The 21,843-nt window shown below is 37.9% G+C and overlaps 1 protein-coding gene across 2 annotated transcripts in view; it reads left to right on the top strand.

Annotated features, from left to right (window-relative positions):
• The window catches only part of CDH8 (cadherin 8), a 409,345-nt gene that overhangs the window by 132,011 nt on the left and 255,491 nt on the right, over positions 1 to 21,843 (top strand). For both annotated transcript variants that reach the window (XM_024978266.2, NM_001035339.1), the window contains 1 exon segment: positions 6,720 to 7,014. In XM_024978266.2, coding sequence (XP_024834034.1) covers positions 6,720 to 7,014 — 295 coding nt within the window.

The following is a 21,843-nucleotide window of genomic DNA, read 5'->3' as shown; positions in this document are numbered from 1 at the left end:
CACCGTGTAAGACAAATTTCAGGGTAATTTGGTTTGTATGAGAATGAAGGACTGTTATTATTTCACTGAATTATTTCTTCAGAGTGTATGATCACATGCGTAAGTGCATATTCCCAACTCAATCTTACTAACATGCTGAGGTGTTCTTATGTCTATTACTGAGCTGTAGTTGTATAATTTGTTTCTGCAAATTGTTAAGAATGATGTGACTCAGAAATAGAGAACAGATTTGTGGTTGCCGGTGTGGGGGTGGGTGGGGGAGCAAGGGAGGGAAGGATTGGGAGTTTGGGCTTAGCGAGGAAAAGTGTTATATATAGAATGTGTAAACAGTAAGGTCCTGCTGTATAGCACAGGGAATTGTATCCAATATCCTGTGATAAACCATAATGAAATAGAATATGAAAAAAGCATATCAGTCTATCTATATGAGTCCCTTTGATATACAGCAGAAATTAACCCCACATTGAAAATCAACCATACTTCAATAAAGTAAATGGAATATAAAGTGGCATGACTGGATGAAATAATTATTTAGATTTACTAAAGTGTTGTAACATTTCAGCATATAAAGGCATCTTACAAGCGATGTGGTCCAATCTCACTCCTCCTACTCCATCTCCCACCGTCGTATTATGATTAATTTAGCTCTATCCTGGGTCAGGAAGATCCTCTGGAGAAGGAAATGGCAACCCACTCCACTACTTTTGTCTGGAAAATCCCATGGATGGAGGAGCATGACAGGCTACAGTCCATAGGGTCGCAAAGAGTCGGACACAACTGACCAACTTCACTTTCACTTTCAAAGCATCAGGAACCCGCGGTTGCCTAGTTCTACTTGAATACAATGATGAAAGCAAACTCATTCTTGAATGGACCGTTTCATGTTGGGTCAGCATCTTTTGTGAGATGTTCTATTGTGTGCAAGAAGACTGAACTACAGGTTAAAATAAGTAGACTTCAAGTCAAACTTCTGGTCCTTCTGGTGGGGGAGCAGTTCAGAAACAGGAATGTATTGTTTTCCTGTATCAATTTACTCTTTCTCCTTACCTGCCCTTTCACTCCCCTAGCAGCCTAAATGTGTACCTGATTTAGAGTGAAGTCCTGCATTCTTTATCATTTTGGTCAAAAATTTATACTCTGTTATGTTTCTGGTCCCACCTTTGATATTAATTGGTTACCATTTAAGAATTAGATTATCCATCCATTCGTAACTGATATAGATCGTTAGCCCGAAGTACCTGTGTCTCCCTGACAGGCACCTACTAGATACTGAGAACACAGTGTAAGATGTGACTTTATTTAAGTGTGCTAAGCTTGCTGTTCTCTCCAAGGGAGAATAGATTGATGAAAACCAGGAATCAGTAAGTGAGAGAGATTCGTGTTGTAGTGATCATTGTTAACCCCTTTGGGTTCTAAAGATGCTGATGCTCTCCCAGTAACTCTAGAGGAAGACAGGAAATTTGAGGAACTCTCCTGGGATTTCCTTTTGGATTGAGTGGAACTTCAAAGTAAGTTCCAACGTCAGAGCTACAGATGTTCACATGAGGAGCTGATTTCCCCCATAGTTCACTGAGTCCTATTCTACATCACTCACTCTCCAGGAAGAGGTTGGCAAGCACGGTAATTAAGTCATTCTTTGGTATTAAGATAGGCACTCAGAGGAGACTTTATCTTTTTTTTGGCTCTACTGTATTGATACTAGAAGTACTTCAGTGTCCTCAAGAATTCTGAAGAAGAAGGTGGAAAAGTAGTTTGTACTTTTATAATTTGACAGCCACAGAACTATCTCTGGTCATCTGATCTTTAAGGGTAAATTTACTAATTTTAAATTCAGAAATAAATTGAACATTTAGAAAAGCAAAAAGATATTTTTCTTCTAGCCTCAATAATCAGAAAGTGCCATAAATTCAAAGTAGTTTAGCCTTTCATAATAAGTTGGCTGAAATCACTAGATGTTAGATTAGTTTAGCTGCTTTCTTCTCTTATTGTAAGGACAATATAGGCTCAATATAGAAATTTAGAAGAGTGAAGTACAAACTGTCCGTAGTGTAATTAAACAGGGATTAGCCAATGCTTGTATTAGTTTTGACTAATCTCACTGCACACTTAAATTTTAAAAATGAATGCAGTATTTTATTTTAAATAAAAAAGTATGTATCTAATTTAAAAAAGAGAGATGGGTGACACTGAAGAATAGGGTGGGAGGGGCTCTTATTCTGAGGGCAGTGCTATTGAATATCAGGCACTTTCCTCTGTTTTCTGTTATTCATCCACTGTCATCCATCCACTCGTCCTTCCCTTGATGTTCCCTCTGCTATGTCTCAGGAGTTCTGCTAAAATTGAATGCAGAATTGAGGGAACTCAGGGTTTTATGTTTAGAGTAGATAAGGTTTCAGCTCACTAGACCTCACATTTCTAAATTTCTTCACTCTTCTTTAAATTACTATTTTGAAAATAAAATGAGACAGTGTTCTTTCCTTCCCTTCCCTTCCTTTACCTTACTCCGCAAACACTTTCTGAGCCCCAAGAGCATGACAGCCACCTTACTAGGCAGTGGGAATGCAAAGGAAAGTGGAAATGCAAATGTTTCCTCCCATGGCTTTTAAAGTTTTAAACTTGTAATTAGGGGATATTATGCAAATATATGAAAGATAGTGAGGGTGTAATTACATTGATGCTCACAATTCAGCTCAATTATGTTGTGGTCCTGTTATGATCCCTGAAATGGAAGACGCAACATGAATGACCAATGAATGACCAGGATTGCTCACTGTATACCCGACACTCGGTGCTCCTCGCCAAGGCTGTAGGGAGTGACCACAGGGGTTCATCTGGTTGTAGGTGACACAGATCATGGGTATGGGGCTGAACTTGGAATCCCAATTTGAGGTAGCTTTGTGAATTGAGGTCTAAGTTTTCCTCTGACTTCCTCTTTCCCTTTGCTTTTAAGACTTTTGCTAACGGGTGCCTGCCTACCACTGTGATTTACTGAAACAAAACTATTAGGATGCCAGGCTAGTTGCTCAGCAGCGTGTGAACCCATGACTCCCGCACTGGCAGGTGGATTCTTTATCATCGAAACACCAGGGAAACCCAAATCATTACTTTTTTGTAGTGGCCTTTGCTGTTCCCCACACTCTATTTTGTGAGTTAAATAAATTTAACATATGCACTCCGTCGCCACCTCCCCCCACCACCCCAGCTTTCTTTCTGTATCAGAGCCTTGGGGCATGTATTTGAATCCAGGAAATTTACTTTAAATCTTATGTTGTTAAGATTTCCACTTGCTGATAGTAAATTCTATGGAAAAGTTCCCTAAAAACCTCTGAATTTCAGTCATTTCATTGTTGAAATGCAGGAATGGTCTCTGGTTGGCTGTGAGAATAGATTACATATGTAGATGCAAGATGTTTACCAGATAATAAGTAATCAGTGCGTGTGACAGTAATAGTAACAGTAACAATAACAAATATTTTCTGTTTGTGTTATCTCCCACAAAGCTGTGGGTCTTTGAGGGCAGAGACCATGTCTGCGTTGCTTGTAATCATGTTTGGTGCATAATTAACCAATGAATGGATGAGGTCTTTGTACCACAGCCAGGCCAACATCTTACCACTGCAGCCAATTTGCATGTGGCCCTTATCCCGGTATAATTAGCAGAAGCAGCCCTTAGGAGAGATGGTCCTCACACTTCCAGATGATGCATGATGTGTGAGAATTTGGGATGTCTTTGGCATCATGATCTCACAGAGAAGGTCCTGGGGTGGGTTGACAGAACAGTCTTGATACATTGAAGTGAACAGGTTTAAACAGACACATGAAGACCAACCAAGAGAGCAGCAGCTTATTAGCAAGTATTCTGATTTCTCAGGACCAGATGTGGAGTCTTATGAACATTTGCTCCCTGTAAATTGCTATTCTTACACACCCACAGGTCTTTATTTGTAATGTTAAGTTGATTACTTCAATGAGCCATGTTCAAGTGTGTGTATGTGTGTGTCAATATTAATAACTGGATGAAAGAAATGAATATGGAAACACAATACTCTGCCTTTTAAGATCATGAGGGCTCTGGATTTTGCTGAGATTTGCTAAAAATAATTTTCCAGAAGAAAGAGGAAGTACACAGTGTTTGCTAAGAGCTTTTTTCTCCATTTTTTCAGGATGGAATTTTGGGAACTTTTCACTCAGCTTGCAGATAGGCTTTATTATAGTGTTTTCAGATAGTTGTATATAGTTGAGGATGTTATGAAGTAGAAACAGCTTCAGTTATTATACAGTTAATATTTAATTTTTCTGTTTTTCAAATAGATCATCTCAGATTATAAAACCAATTCTGCAAAATAGGTATCTTATCTCCATATTAGAGGCAAAGTAACTGAAGCTCAAATAAATGTGTTAATTTCTTCAGTTCACGTAGTTAGCGAGATCTGAGTCTTGCTTAGCTTATTGTTTTTTCAAAACCTATGCTGTTCCCTTCTCCCTCAGTTATTTCTAAATACAAAGGAAAGGACCATCAAAATCTAAGAATATGATAGGATTTACTAATCAGAGGCCATTGATAAATGTATGGAAAATATGGCACGAATAAGCTCTAACATAAATAATAACAGTATGTTGAATGACTTAATTTTTGATAGCAAAACTGTGATGGGCAAGAGTGACACATGTCAATACATTCTGAGTCTCAGGAATGCATGTATATGAATGGGAACATCCATGAATCATACTTTATTCAAATTTTTCTTTTTTAATAAAAATGCTAATAGAATATTAAAATGCACATAAATTAAAATGATCATAAATTTGGATTAATATCACATTAATGAATTATATTCCCACATTCATTAAGATGAAGTGGCATTTCAATATTTCCTCTTGTTAATAAGTTTAGTACAATAAATGAAATGGATACAATTTGAGGTTCAATAAATATTTGATGTAATCTAATGTTTTAACTTTTAAAAATATTCAGAAGTAAAATAGGCGATCTAGATGCATTTGGACGCATTGTTGCTGTTTTATGTCTTTTGTATAATCTTTTCTTTTCATTTATTGAGGAGCTAAATACAATTTAAATTGGCAAAGAAAGTGATAAAATCTGTTATGAATCAAAAGTGATCCCAAGAGAACACAATGGCTTTTGAGTTTCTAGGAGTTTCTTTGCACAAGACTTTTTTTCTTCAATATATACATATATATATTTTAAGGAACAGGTATTTAAAAATCTCATGATGCAAGAACGAACTATGCACGCCATAAACAATTCTTATGGCGCTTGCCAGATCTTTTGTGTTGGGGTTATGTGTGTGCTCGTCTCAGCCTCTCCTCTTTCCCCACATAAGTCAGTTGCTCAGTCATGTCCGACTCTGTACCTCCATGGACTGTAGACCGCCAGGCTCCTCTGATCACGGGGATTCTCCAGGCAAGAACACTGGAGTGGGTTGCTGTGCCCTCCTCCAGGGGCCTTCCCAACCCAGGGATCGAACCCAGATCTCCTGCATTGCAGCAGATTCTTTACCATCTGAGCCACCAGGGAAGCCCAATAACTAATTATATTTGCATTTAAATAATTGTGTTTATCTGAAAATATGTGCATTTAAGGAATATTTTACAACTATAACCCAATGAATTTTCCTTTTAAAAATGTGAATTAAAAATATATATTCTTGTTTTATTTTATTTTTTAATAGGAGTCTATATAGTATAAAGAAAAAGCTCCATATATCAGAACACTTTTGTTTCCCTCCTGAGAATAAACTATGAAATTTTGGGATTCTGTTTTCCCCAGTACATACCAAAATGTTTTAGGCAGAGTAGGTGTTCAATAAATATTTATTGCCATGATTGAAGATGGATCTGAATTCCTGCTGCAAAGTTTTTATTTCTCAAAGAAGTCCCATTTCTGGAAAATGTGCTCCCATAATCTGGTCTCAGTCATCTTTGTAAAATGGGAATAATTTTCCTGGACTAGAAGAATTATACAAATCAAAGGGGAAAAAATAACTTACACAAACATAAGGTCTTAATATCCATCAGATTGTTAGAATTATGTCAGCGTTATGAATAGAGCAGCCAGAGCTGAGTTGAACTTTAGGCCGGCTGCACTTGTTTCTATCAAGTAGAAACTGTAGAGATGTTACAATATACCTTCTCAAACTTCCCTTTTCTTGTGTTTCATATGAAATATTCTAATTCAATGACTTTTGGAAAAATGAGAAGAATTAGTACATGAGAAGTGATTCACACAGTTTTTGGCACACAGATAGTAGCCCATAAAAATAACTAATAATAATAATAACTTTAAATTTATTAACAAATTGAAAAGAATGCATACATTTTTATATATTCTTATCAATCTTTTTATCATTCTAATTGCACATCAGTTAATACTAAGCAAGTAAATATATGAATAAATTGAAGGAACACATATACTTTAGTGTTTTCTGCTCAATTTTTTTTATCATTGTAAATGTATATCAATTTATACTGAACGGGCCAGAGTATTTTTTAAAGGCATTCAAACATATTTGTTTGACTCTCATATACTGTACTTGATATACAGACAGTTGCACAGACTCTCTGTGCAGCTACTGTTGGCAGAAATTGATGAAGTTATAATCACTGTAGAAAGAAACAATGTTATATTGAAACAGGAGGTATTTAAAACATACTTTGCAAATTGCCACCTCACTAACCAATGTCCCCTTTCATTTTAGCTACACACAGACCTGGATCCTGGGAGCAAAAAAATCAAATACATCCTGTCAGGCGATGGAGCTGGGACTATCTTTCAAATCAATGACGTAACAGGAGATATCCATGCTATAAAAAGACTTGACCGAGAGGAAAAAGCTGAGTACACCCTGACCGCTCAGGCAGTGGACTGGGAGACGAATAAGCCTCTTGAACCTCCGTCTGAATTTATTATTAAAGTCCAAGACATCAACGACAATGCCCCAGAGTTTCTCAACGGACCCTATCATGCCACTGTGCCAGAGATGTCCATTTTGGGTATGTATGCTTCCATTTTCACAGAACTATTAAGAATCATCTTTAAAATAGCTTTTGGCATCAGGGATAGTGTGTGACTGAATAAGAGACATTTATTACCGTCTTATCTCTAATTTGCATTTCCAAATCCCCATTTTTGGCCTCAGTTCCACAGCTCAATAGCTTTAGTCCCTGAGTAATAGGAACTGACGAAGCAGTTTTATTAAAATCTCTCTCCTTGCACGACAGTACTTCAATAGGCTGAATTTGTATTCCTCTCATAGACCTGGAGTTCGAGTATTGTTACTGAGGCGGATTTATCAAGATTTGTTCCAACATGCCAGACTAATCCTATTGATATTTGCTTGATGTTTAATTATTTGTTTGTGTGTATTCACATGCAGATATAGCACATAGAGAAATAGAAAAGTGTCTAGGTCTGTAGTCAGCCAGATATTTCACTGAGCTGGTGGGTAGAGTCTAGAGTGGATTAGGAAATCAGCTACTAGAGGCTTGTGTGTTGTGCTTATCTTACTTGAACTGAACTTTTAAAAGAATCCTTGCTATCACCAATGACTCACTCCCACTTTTTATGAGCCATTGAAATATTCATTATACTCTACAGAACAACATTTATTTCAAAACACGGTTTCCTACCTTTTTCTTCCTTTTTTTGTATTTGCTTATTTATCCCCAAATCAGTGTTATCTGGTAGTTCAGCTGGTAAAGAATCTGCCTGCAATGCAGGAGACAATAGTTCGATTCCTGGGTTGGAAAGATCTGTTGGAGAAGGGATAGACTACCCAGTCCAGTATTCTCCGGTTTCCCTGGTGGCTCAGATGATAGAAAATCCACCTGCAATGCGGGAGACCTGGGTTTGATACCTGGGTTGGGAAGATTCCCTGGAGAAGGGAACAGTTACCCACTCCAGTATTCTGGCCTGGAGAACTCCATGGACAGAGGAGCCTGGCAGGCCACAATCCATGGGTTGCAAAGAGTTTGACACGACTGAGAGACTTTCGCTTCACTTCATCCCCAAACTCTGGCCTTGATACAGGAATTCCTGACCCAGGACTTTGTACCAGGATAAAAGGGAATTTTAGAGTTCTTCTTTGTCTGACAAAAGTAGTAGACAGAATCTAAGATCCAGGGCCCTAGATCACCAAAGTCATTCCTAAGCATATAGTGGAATGGATAGTCTAGTTTGTTTCAAACTGCATTTAAGGCAACCTATAAAGATTTCAGTTCAGTTCAGTTGCTCAGTTGTGTCCGACTCTTTGCGACCCCATGAACCACAGCACGCCAGGCCTCCCTGTCCATCACCAACTGCCGGAGTTCACTCAAACTCCCGTCCATTGAGTTGGTCATGCCATCCAGCCATCTCATCCTCTGTCGTCCCCTTCTCCTCCTGCCCCCAATCCCTCCCAGTATCACAGCAAAATCACATAAATTAGAAGTAGGTGAACATAATGTGATAAAACACATACACACACACAAATAGAGATACAAATCAAAAACCCAAATTAGGTAAATAGGTTGGCTTAATTTGATCTCTTATTTTTTAACCTACACTATAACTTTGGTAAATGCACTCATTGCAGCAGCAAATCAGAATTGACTTAAAGGTGTTCACATCTTACCAGTGTATTTCTTCTACCAAGACTCTATTTTGTCTATTTCTTGTGTGAAGAATCCTACTTTTATGTATTTTTTCCCTTCTTATCAAAATCAAGTCACTCCTCTATGGTAGGCTGAAATGATACTTTTTCTAGGAAAAGTTTGTGGGAAACTTCTAGGGATTTCTAGCAGGAAGTTCTCTCTCTTCCATCACTACTACAACAGAAAGGAACCCACAAATGATCAAAAACACCTTCATGTTCATACTTCTTTTAAATTCTGACAGGTAAACAGGAGCTGAGAAATACTACATTTCTTTCTTTCTTTTTATTTGCTTCTTATTTCATCAAGTTATTTAGGGCAGAGAACTTGCCTAATCCATCTTAAAAAAAACCTTTTTATTGTGTATTGAGGTATAGATGATTGACAATGTTGTGATAGTTTCAGGTGGAACAGAGAAGGGGACTCAGCCACACAAGCTCGTGTATTCATTCTCCCCCAAGTTCCCCTCCCCTCTGGCTGCCACATAACACTGAGCAGAGCTCCATGTGCCGTACAGCAGTTCCTTCTTGGTTATCCATCTTAAATATAGCAGTGTGTACCTGTCCACCACACTTCCAAACTCTTCCATCCCCCGTTCATTCCCGACAACCATAAGTTTGATCTCTAAATTTATGAGTGTGTCTCTGTTAGTGTAAGGTGATTTTAAAGGACCATTACCACTTGCAATACGTACAGAATTGTTGTTGTTTAATCACTAAGTCGTGTTCACTTCTTTATGACCCCATGGACTGTAGCCTGCTAGGCTCCTCTGCCCATGAGATTTCCCAGGCAAGAATACTGGAGTGGGCTGCCATTTCCTTCTCCAGGGGATCTTCCTGATCCAGGGAGAGAACTCACGTCTCCTGAATTGGCAGATTAATTCTTTACTGCTGAGCCACCTGGAAGCCCCACATACAGAATACTTAATTACGAATAAATGATCAACAGAAAGCTGCTATTTTTTCCTCATTATTATAATTTCTACATCTTTAATGGCCAAGTCTATACCTATTTATTGTAGATGTGTCAGAGGCTTCCATTCCTGTGTATATGAGTCATGTCCCTGATAAATACGCTGAGGGAAAACAATAAAATACAGACTTCTACAAACGTCATGGTCAATTTCTCTTAAGGAAAGGAATTTAAAGATATTATTAGCTATATAACACAATGTGTATGTGGACCTATACATTGTTCCTTTATCTGAAAGATTTTTCTTTATAAGAGTATGGCAATATAGTATAGTATTTCTTTATAAATATAGTATAGTATTTATACTATATTTATACTGCTCAATACTAGACTATGTTTACAATATACTATAGTATTTCTTTATAAATATAGTATAGTATTTATACTATATTTATACTGCTCAATACTAGACTATATTTACAATATAGTATAGTACTTCTTTATAAAAGAAATAATCTACACTAACTTACATAGTTATTTTAAAAATGCTTAGCTTGTTACATCTCTGCTGAAAACCACATGGAATATGCTGCAGTTGAAAGAAGGGGGTTTTGAAACCAAATGGATGAAATTTTGAATATCTGCTTGACTTTGAAATTCAAGGAGGTGAAACTGTTGCTTATTTCCCTTAGCCACAATGCAAAGATAACAACTTCTATCTTGCTTTCAGTTTTTGAGAATCGCTTGATGAAATACAAGGTAAAGGCATGCCATAAAGTAAGTAAGTGTTCAATAATTGGTAGGTGTGGTTTATAAAATTATTTTTATTAATCTCATTCCCGTATTACCTTTAGACTGTTCCCCTGTATCGATTTTATGCATCGGGCGTCTGGTTTCTGTTTGACTCCAGCCTCTCTGCTTAAAGGAGGAAGAGGCAGCTGCACTATTTTATTGTCAAGTGTGAATTATTCCCTTCAGTTCTCATGAAGGTGAATATCAGGATGAAGGTCAGCTCCTATCTCTGTTCTCTCCCTATCACCACTGTTCTCTTCCAGCCTGCCTCTTCCCTCCCTGCCTTCCTTCTTTCATTTTTCTTCCTTTGCTACTGCAGAAATGCCAAAACCTGCACCTGAACACCCTGAAGAATGCCAGCAAGGACTGGGGGATTTCACTGTTGCAGAGAGAGAAAAATAAAATTATAATTGAGAAATTTACCAATATTACATTGAAATGAATGTGATATTCCAAAACTGTCTGCCAGTTGACAGGCTGTCAAGACAAAACACACATATATATTTGCCCAAATGGCAGCCAAATTATTTTAGAAGTATCTTATTTGGAAACTGGAGGCAGAGCTCTTTTATATTCTACTGTTTATTTCAGAACTTGATGAGAATTCACTTTTATAGCAATACTGCGTAAAGATAGATGTGTGAGCTTGTCTGATTTTTACTGTGGATCCCAAGCTAGCAAGGTTAAAGTTGGCTTTTCAGTGAAAATTTGCCCACACTTAATACGTTCCAGACACTTTAAATATTTTTATGCTATTGGATATTGGAGTGAAGGACTGTAGACCCTGATTGTGTTTTTACACCTATGCTGAGTTGCGTCTGACTCTTTGCTACCCTGTGGACTATAGCCCACCAGAATCCTCTGTCCATGGAACTTTTCAGGCAAGAATACTGGAGTGGGTTGCTATTTCCTACTCCAAGGGATCCTCCCAACCCAGACATCAAACTCTCATCTCTTGCATCCACCCCTGGGTTCAGGTAAAATGAACTCTATATTTAGCTTGGAAATAGAATCTCGGATAATTTGTCTGCAAATCTGCTTTCTACCTGTGTTAGTGATATAACCCATCTAAGCCTTACCTTCTCTGTGTAGCGTGCATAAGAATCCTTACCAAGAAAATATGTTTGGAAAAATTCAATGAGTATATTCGAATTACTTGGCATAGCCATAGAGTTGGTGCTCAGTTGATATTTGTTTCTTCACAAACAACCGTCTTTGAGCTGCTTATACTAGTATCATTCAATAAATTGTGTATATGATACGAATGCCTTGAAAGTGAAGTGAAAGTCGCTCAGTCATGTCTGACTCTGCGACCCCATGGACTAGATAGTACAAGGAATTCTCCAGGCCAGAATACTAGAGTGGGTAGCTGTTTCCTTCTCCAGGGGATCTTCCAACCCAGGGGTCGAACCCAGGTCTCCCGCATCACAGGTGGATTCTTTACCAGCTGAGCCACAGGGAAGCCCTGCAATACCGGAGTGGGTAACCTATCCCTTCTCCAGTGGATCTTCCCCAGGGATTGAACCGGGTCTCCTGAATTGCAGGCAGATTCTTTACCAACTGAACTATGAGGGGAGCCCTGTGAATGCCTTAGTCAAGGAAAAGTTGCTCAAGAAGCCTTAACTTTGTGTTTCACAATTGCATACATTGCAATGAACCCTATTGTATTCTAAAGGGTATATTAGTAAAGATGGAGATAAAGGGATGGATGAGAAAGCCAAGTAGGACTTGAGCTGGTATGAATGACTGTTGTTGAGTGCAAAGTTGTATAAAACATGGCACTGGAGGTTTTCTTAGTTTTCTTTGAGATGCAAGGCTTCTATAATGGTGATCAATGTGTATTAAAAAAGTTGCTATATTCCCAATGCTGTTAAAAGTGTGCAATATTCACAACAGTCTTTTAACATTAGTACTGATATTAACTTTTCTATTCATTATTTTTAATCAGAAAAGTGGGGAAAATAATCCAAACTGAGATATTAAATGGTGGAGCTGGGATTGAATCCAGATATGTGGCTCTTCTTTCCAAGGTTTTAACCAGTATGCTATTCTAAACTTTGATAATATCTCTAGAGAAATTCACTTATATATGCTCTATAATTCCACTGCCTAATGATTCTGTTGCCTATCAATAATAATTACTGTTTTTCCAAGGTGGAAGAGCTCTTTAGGTTAGCATACTTTCCAAATTAAATTGAGGAGCTGGACAAAGAAGACAGGAGTTGGACAAAGAGAAGTGTGGGTGAAATCTTACACAGTTTTAAAAATAGGAATATCAGCATGTTAAAAATATAAGAACAATATATCACATAGAAATTCAAATCACAGTAAAATTAATTGAGAGCCATTTGGTGAATAACTGGGGCTGAAGTGCTGTTAATATTAAAGTAAAAACTAAAGAGAATAACTGGGATTGACTCTGGATTTCCTGGTGGTGACTGTAAAAGAGAATGCACTCTCCATCAAAAAATATTAATCAAAAAATCAGAAGGTCAAGAGGTTACTTAGTAAAATTTATTTTGGAAAGGAAAATCTCATTGCTTTGCGAAGGATCATAACTATAGAGGTTATGGATGTCAGTACATAATATGCAAGGGGATTTACTCTACTTGAAACAGTGACTCAGCCAAAGGTAAAGTGTTAACATTTGAGAGTAGTTTTAGTGTTGACCCTTCTATGTTTTATTCTCACTCTCCTGTCTTCTCTTACCATTAGTAGTATGTCTTTTCTGTGTAATTTTGTTCTATTTTGGTATGTGTATGTGTGCTAAGTCACTTTAGTTGTGTCTGACTCTTTGCAACCCCATAGACTGTAGCCCACCAGGCTCCTCCGTCCATGGGATTCCCCAGGCAAGAATATTGGAGTGGGTTGCCATGCCCTCCTCCAGAGGATCTTCCCAACCCAGGAATGAAACCCGTGTCTCTTGTCTCCTGCATTGGCAGGTGGCTTCTTTACTGCTAGCACCACCTGGGAAGACTTTTTTATGGTAAACGTCTTCAAACCCAAGGCCCATGTAAAATACAGTCTATGTCTTTTGTGTTGTTCACCATTTTTAATTTGGAATACATTTAATCTTAGAGAGAAGTTGCAGTTGTAGTCCAAATTAATGTTTCCTCAACTTTTAGAGGGTGCATTGCTGAGATGATACCCCATCACCGTGAGATTCTTCAATCAGTCTTTGCCACATGGATGATTTTCTACACAAACACAATTCAACCTTCAAAATTAGGGAATTAATAGTGATACACCATTGCTAGTGCATGCACCCACCTTAGTCAGATGTCTCCAGTTGTCCTAATAAAGTCTTCTTATAGCAAAAGGATCAAATCTACACCCCTACATGCATTACCATGAGTTCATCTCTATACCTCCAATGCCAAAGCAACACCACAAGGTTCATTCTAATTGTTTCTTTTTCTCCAACAGTGAGAACCCTGTTTCTTTTCCCTTGATGTATTTGGTGTTAGCATCACCCCTCACTGCTGTAGTAAGTGTTCTCATTTGCTGCTCTGCTCGTCCCCTGACTCACTGACACAAATGTTTATCGCCGTTTCACTCTACCTCCACCTTCCTGCCTTTCTGTGAATTCTTACTCGCCCAGCCATACTTAATGGCTTTTGGAATGAACTGTTTAGGTGGCAGGCAGTCAGGAATGGAGGCAGGAAACTATATGATACTCTCAAATTCTATTCTCTTGTGTATTTCAGTTGTACAACAGACCTGTGGCAGTGGCTCCAACCTGTGCTCAAAATAGATTTACTGAAAAAAAATCAAAGTTAACTGGTAAACACCAAATTAAAGAAAGTAAAATGATTGTCTTACATCAGACTGTTTAGAGTATTAGTATGTAAGAATTGGATAAATTCATATTTTATGCCCTTTTGGAGATTTCAGACATTTATATGATCCCAGAAACTATCTTTAAAAAGTATCTTGAAAAACTGCATAATTTTATACTATGAAACTTATAAAAACACATGTCTAATGAGAAGAGAATTTTGAATCTATGTTAGGTCACATGTTAATTTAACATGCAGCTAAATAGTCAAATTTGCAATTTCTAAAGAGCAAATTAAAAATTATGATGACTCTAGCTTATATGCATTAGCTTGTTATTCTTGTCCCTGCCCGATAGACATTTTCATCCCATAAAAAGAAGTTTCCCCAATTAATAATTAGAAATTCATTTTCATATTTTTTATTATTAAAGAAGCAGTTTATGTTACAGAGGCTTAAAAGATCAAAAGATGTTCATACTGACAAACTGTCTTAAACCTAACATACATCTTTTTCATAATGTGGAGGTGGTTTTCCTTCTCTCTCTCGGCTAGATTTTGAAAAGATTTGGTAGCATTTCTCTATTTTAAAGGAGAGATGCAAAGTGAGAGAGAAAAACATATCTTGATGGATTTGATTATCGTTTTTGTCATATTTGATACAGAGTGACAAACAAATTTGAAATTCTTTAGGAAAACATGGGTGGGAAATCATGAAGATTGAAATAAACACTTTTCGAAGAAATCCAGCTGCTCTACCTGGTATCAGTATCTGTAACAGCTGTGGTTTCCAAACTCCAAGAAGGGAAAGGACTGTACAGTTTCTGTTCTGCAGAAGGAAGGGACCTGCATTGTTCCTGTTGTTCAGTTGCTAAGTCGTGTCTGACACTTTGCAACCCCAGGGACTACATAGACAGTTGGTATAGTAACTGAATGTTTTCTTGTATCTTATGATAAAAATGAAGCAGTGATTTCTGATGTGCAGATTTTGGTGATTCCCAAAGGTCTCCCTAATTGATCTATGGCTTAGAAATTACTGGAGTATACAAATGGGAAAGTTACTGGCAATAAACTGTGAGAGGTACCTAAAACCACTTAGTCTTCCAAAAGGCATTGTAATTTCTACATGGTGGCTAAGAACAAGATTGGTGTATAATCATGGGGATATAAACAAGGTTTATTTGAAAGGCTTCTGTGAAGAGAAAACTCCTTCCATCAAATTTTGCTTTAATGCTTACTCCTCTGTACTCTCTAAACCGTAAGGGGACATTTTATGAATCAATTAAGTGATAACAATATACAATCAATTTATTGTACTGTTTCTAATGGGATTCTTACTATTTTTTGGTCAACTTATAATCTGATATCTTTAATTTTAATGTTCTATGGGCTAAATATCAACTCAAATATGTGAATGCAGATAGGATAGCTTGTGATGGTGGTTTAGTTTTTAAGTTGGGTCTGACTCTTGCAACCCCATGGACTGTAGCCCACCAGGCTCTTCTGTCCATGAGATTCTCCAGGCAAGAGTACTGGAGTGGGCTGACATTTACTTCTATTATAGGATAGCTTGCTGCTGCTACTGCTGCTAAGTCGCTTCAGTCGTGTCCGACTCTGTGCGACCCCATAGACAGCAGCCCACCAGGCTTCTATCCCTGGGATTCTCCAGGCAAGAACACTGGAGTGGGTTGCCATTTCCTTCTCCTATAGGATAGCTTAGGGAAGTTATTAAACTTATATAGAAATCTACCTTCTAGAGTCACTTTGAAAATAGTTAAAATTATAGAACTACTCATTTTAGGTCTGCCTCAGGAACTCCAGACCCAACTCTATTTCGGGGTTTCATTGCCAACATAAACTGGACGTTTTCAATGGTCTCTTCTTGTAGATTTGGACTGTTGACTTAGGAATTTCATGGAAACACCAGAAATCTTCGAAGTCTTTCTAGAAGATGAATTCTCAATCATTAGCCAGTAAATTTTTTTTCAGTATGGTATAAATCAAAAGAGAATCTTATAAATACCTCATTTGATTTTACAAGTTGTAATATTGGTGTCACTGTTGTTCTATATAATAGAATATTACATGAAAATATATTTCAACAATTCCATAAATACCTGAAACTTGAACCTATTGGAAACACTCTGTCCTTAACGCCATCCCAACTGGTGAAAAGAGTGGAATTCCCTGTGGGATGGGATTAATTTAGAGACCTGTATCTCCCATTCATGAGTATCTCTTAATTTGAATTGGTGATTTTGAAGATTAAAATTAAACCTTTGACTCAGCATTTACAGTATCTGAGTGGCGGCAACATTGAGATCAACCTGTTCATATCAACCAGGTCATCCACTCAATATACCAATTATACAATGGATTCCTAGCCTATTCATAACAGTGGCTAAAGCTAACTTTCTGTTTCTTTCCCTTTTATTTTTTCCCTCCATTTTATCCTTGTGCTCACTCACAATGAAACTCAATTTGATTATCAAATTAAACTCAGTTTAATTATCCTGGTATTGTTTCTTTAAGCTCTTCAGAAATATGTCTTCTACTTACATTTTTTAAGCTTTGTTTATTTATTTTATTATTTTTGGCTGTGCTCGGTCTTCATTGCTGTGTGCTGGCTTTCTCTAGCTGTGGCCAGCGTGGGCCACTCTCTAGTCGTGGTGTGTGGGCTCTTCATTGGGGAGCTCTTCTGTTGGGGAGCACAGGCTCTAGGGTGCACGGGCTTCACTAGTTCTGGCACATGGGCTCAGTACTTGCAGCGCATGGGCTCAGTTGACCTGTGGGATGTGGGCTATTCCTGGACCAGGGGTCAAACGCACATCCCCTGTATTGGCAGGCTTATTCTTAACCACTGGACCACCAGGGGAGTCCATCTACTCAGATTTTTTATTTTTCTATTTCTGGATACATTGGGTAACTTCTCTGAAAATTACACCCACTTCCCTGTTGGTAGATTTTCTATGATGAATAATACTTCATCCAAGTCTACCCTGAACCCTTCTGAAAAGATAAGACATCTACTGCTTCTGATTCAAGTAATCTTCTGGTACTTGAAGTACTGAGAGGTATTCTCATATCAGTAAACCTGCACTTATAAGGAAAATCAAAACACTCAACAACAACAAAAAACATTGTATTGCAGATGGAAGTTTAAGAAACATAGGTGGAATTCTACCCAGACAGTTCCATGACCCTGTTGTCTTTCTATCTCTTTGTCCTCATAGATTGATAAGAATGGATATTTTAGGATTCAACACATTTATTGATTTTTTGAGGCAAAAGGGCAAATCATTCTTAAGTTATTCAAGCCATGTTTGTGTCTAGAGCTCTGTGTATTAGCATCAATACCTACAGTGTTACGACTTTTTGTTACATGCCCATTTCAGAAAATCATGAATTAAAAGGAGCTAGAGAGAAAAAGCATATAGAGTTCAGCCTTTGCCCACATTCGCCTGTCAGAGAAAGGGATGCACTGCATGTCAGGGCAGCTCTGAAACACGCATTTGTGAAATCCTGAAGTCTTGGCTGAAAATGAATGTGGGACACCTTTGTCAATATCTTTTTGAAGTATGTCATGCCCTCCTTACCTCTCAGAGCTGGTAGGGGTTCCTAGAGTTTGAACATTTTTTAATATTATTTCTTTGATTTTTATGTTTGTGCATAGTGGACTTAATAATTGTGCTTCTGGATTCACTGGACTTGGAAAATTGCTATTTGAGTTTTAGGCCCAAATTGCTTTTATTCTTTGGTTGATTAGCAATCACAGTTATGTGACATATATGCCATTTTTTCTATTCTTATCAGTAATGTTACATAAAGAAAAATATGATGAAATTTAAATGGCAGGATAGTCACATGCATAGATAAGCATATAGATCAATACAGGCATGCCTCAGAGATATTGCCAGTTGGGTTCTAGACTGCTGCAATAAAGCAAGTTGCAAAATGTTTTGGTTTCTCAGTGTATATAAAAGTCATGTTTATGCTATACTGTAGTTTATTAAGTATACAATAGCATTATATCTAAAAATGTATACACACTTTAATTTCTAAAACATTACTAAAAAATGCTGACCTAATCATCATCTGACAGCACAGGTTTGCCACATACCTCTAATTTGTAAAAAAAAAAAAAAAAAAATCAAAACATGCAGTATTATGAAGCCTAATAAAACAAAGTATACATGTACATAAAAAAATGGTAAAGAAGATATATAAGCTGTTAAAAGAACTGAGGATAAAGTTAAGTATGTAGATGTATGGAGGAAAGAAATGCAAGTTCGCATGTGTGTGTGTGTGTGTATTTGATATTATAATTAGATACCCTAAAAAAAAAGTTACATTATGAGGCTGTAAGTGGGAACATACGGATTGTCTCAGACTCATGTCTGATTCTAAGCGAACAAGGCTTTCTTCCTTGTGTCTGGTGTCTGTACTAGAAGACTTTAAAGTCAGTATAATCATATTTGTGCCAGTGTTGAAGATGATTTTATTCATTTTCTTTTTGTCAGGGAACATGACACCAAGGAGTCTTCTCTTTATAACCATGTCAGACTTTCTGGATTTCGTCTTTATATACCAATTATGAATCTTTGCAAGCCGCAAGAGTGGTTTAAGTTCAAGAAATACACGAGGGCAGGAGAGGGGAACTTCACTATATAAAGGTCTCTGGAATAGGTTTTGAGATGTTCATATGTGTTTCTTCTGAAATCCAAAGCAATGTTAAGTCACTTAAGGTTAGCATGATGAATAATTGTTTTAGGACTACACAGAGATTAATATTTAAAAGTTTATGCCAAACACACTATTCATGTATATTCATTTGATCCTAACAACAACCTTATGAAGTGAATTTTATTATTTTTATTTTTTAAAAGAGAAAACTGAGGCACACAAGCTTAAAATATACTCAAAGTCTTATGATGGGTAAAAATAAGAGCTCCTCATCAAGAATGATCAAACCAGTCAATCCTAAAGGAAATTAACACTGGATATTCATTGAAAGAGCTGATGCTGAAGCTCCAATACTTTGGCCACCTGACGCCATGAACTGACTCACTGGAAAAGACCCTGACACTGGGAAAGTGAGAGCAGGAGGAGAAGGGGGCGACAGAGGAGAAGATGGTTGCATGGCATCACTGACTCAATGGACATGAGTTTAAGCAAACTGGGAGATAGTGAAAGACAGGGAAACCTGGCCTGCCTGTCCATGGGGTTGCAAACAGTCAGACACAACTTAGGGACTGAACAACAACATCAGGCATGCAGAGAAACTAGCAGTCCACAGAGTAAGGAAGGAGTGGTTATAGAGATGAGACTATATACAACAGTAGAGTTGATAGACAAGCTCTTGTCTCTGCACTGGGTGACAGGAAGGAAAACCAGAAGTGAAGTGGAAGAGACCAGGAATACACTGGAATCCAAAAGGAGCCTGTACCTGACACTTCCACCTCAGTGTTCCTGCAGGAGCAGCTGATGCCCTTGGTCACAGGGCTGGACCTGGGCCAGGACGTGGGCATTCTGGAGGAGCACAGCCTAGAGCTGCCTAAGGAGCCGTGAGCTGGATTCTGCTCCCTGTCCTCATGGTGTGCTTGAGAACCTGCTGAGTCAGGCATGCACTGCCCCAGTGTCCAATATCCTTCAATGATGTTGTGTCTGCCTTCTCCACTTCTGCCTGCAACAGCTCACGCCAAACCTAACCAGGACAAACATAGGAAAGGGAATTCTAGAAAAATAATCCCAGTGTAGCTAAACTTATCGAAAACAAAACCATGACAGATACACTTTATTTAGCTTCCGTTGTAGGCTGGGTCCTGTGGAAAACACTGCGTAGATTTTTGGAAAAGAGCATTATATATGTCTAGTGTTATCAGTGCACATTATGTATTATGTAAAACTTTATATATTGTTGGTTGCATGTTATTATCATATCTTTACTGAAAAAAATACAGATATACATTTATTTGTGTTGTGGGCTGAGTTCTATTTCACAAAATTAATGTACTGAAGCTCTAACCCCCAGGACCTTCAAATGAGATTGTATTTGGAGGTAAGGCCCTTGAAGAGGTGATTAAAGTTAAGTGAGGACAAATGGGCAGGCGCTGGTCCAGTCTGACTGGTGTCCTTACCAGAAGAAGGAATTTGGACACAGAGACTCCAGGGGCACATATGAACACAAGGACCGCTGTGTGACAAGGCACAAGAAAAGCAACCATCTGCAAGCCAAGGAGAGACCTCGGGAGAAACCAACCCTGCCAGCGCCTTGAACTTGGACTCCCAGCCTCTAGGACTGTATGAAAATTAACTCCTGTTGTAGAAGTCACCTAGGCTGGAGTGTTTTGTTATGGCAACCCTAGAGGACTAATGTGGTTTAGTGTGGCCATATTAACTTAATTAGGAGGCTTTAGGATCAAAATCCAAAACCAGAGACTTGTTAAATTGGATACCAGTGTTCTCTCTTCTAGAATTATCATGTCCCTGTATAAGCCTTGACTTAAGGTCATATCTTTGGATACATATGGAGCGAACATCTGTTCCCAGCTATGGGATGTTTTTAAAAAATAAAAAATCATATGCTTAAGTGTGTGGAGCTTCTTTTCATTTTAAGTAAACTTTGAATTTGAGTTTTAGATTTATGGAAAGGTTGTGAAATTATAATAGAGTCCCCATATACCTTCACACCCACATTTCACTATTATCAATATTAACATCTTACATTAGTGTGGTAAACTTTTTTAAAATTAATGAATTGATATTGACACTACATTTTAACACTTGTAGGGAGAACTGGTCAGGTATTTTTGTAGAATTTCCCTCATTTTAGAATTGTCTGATGGGTTAGAGTGTCGGGGGAGGAAAACTGACATTTTGTGACATTATCAATGTTGTTTAGTCACTAAGTTGTGTCTGACTCTTGCTGCCCCATGGATAGTAGCTTGCCAGGCTCCTCTGTCCATGGGATTTTCCAGGCAAGAATACTGGAGAGGGTTGTCATTTGCTTCTCCGGGAGATCTTCATGATCCAAAAACCAAACTGGGTCTCCTGCATTGCAGGCAGATTCTTATCCACTGCACCACCAGAGAAGTCCACCTGCTGATGCGCAGGAGGCCTCAGGCTCATCTTGTGTATTTATTGCCCCACTTCTGGAATTACCTCTATCTCCAAGGAGCCCTGGTTCCTTTTGTTGGGGCCATTAGAAGCGAAGTATGCTAATTGCACTTGTTGCTGCTGGATTGTCTTTGATTTTAGACTCTCCCAGATGATAGAGGGAGGACAAATATGTGTGGAGATGTATTTATCCACTTGAGTTTTTAAAATACAGTGGTAACATAATTATATTATTTTGTCACAGTTTGAAGTCCATCGTGGGAAACTCCACATCTCATTTTTTTGAATCTACATGTATTAAATTTTTCATGTGCTATTGATTTTGATAAGTTCATTGTGACACATGTTCATCATTACTGTATCAGATGGAATAGTTCTCCTACCTTAAAGAAAGCCGTGAGCTTTACCTATTAACTTCCTCATTCTCTAACCCCCTATTGACTTTATATCTTTGTCTTTTCTAAAATATCCTATAAATATAATAAAATATTATGTCAGTCCAATTCTGTCGTTCAGTAGTGTCTGACTCTTTGTGACCCCATGGACTGCAGCACGCCAGGCCTCCCTGTTCATCACCAACTCCCGGAGTTTACTC

The sequence above is a fragment of the Bos taurus genome, chromosome 18, assembly GCF_002263795.3.
Source record: "Bos taurus isolate L1 Dominette 01449 registration number 42190680 breed Hereford chromosome 18, ARS-UCD2.0, whole genome shotgun sequence".
NCBI classification, from domain to species: Eukaryota; Metazoa; Chordata; class Mammalia; order Artiodactyla; family Bovidae; genus Bos; species Bos taurus.
This window is presented reverse-complemented; position numbering and strand designations above follow the sequence as displayed.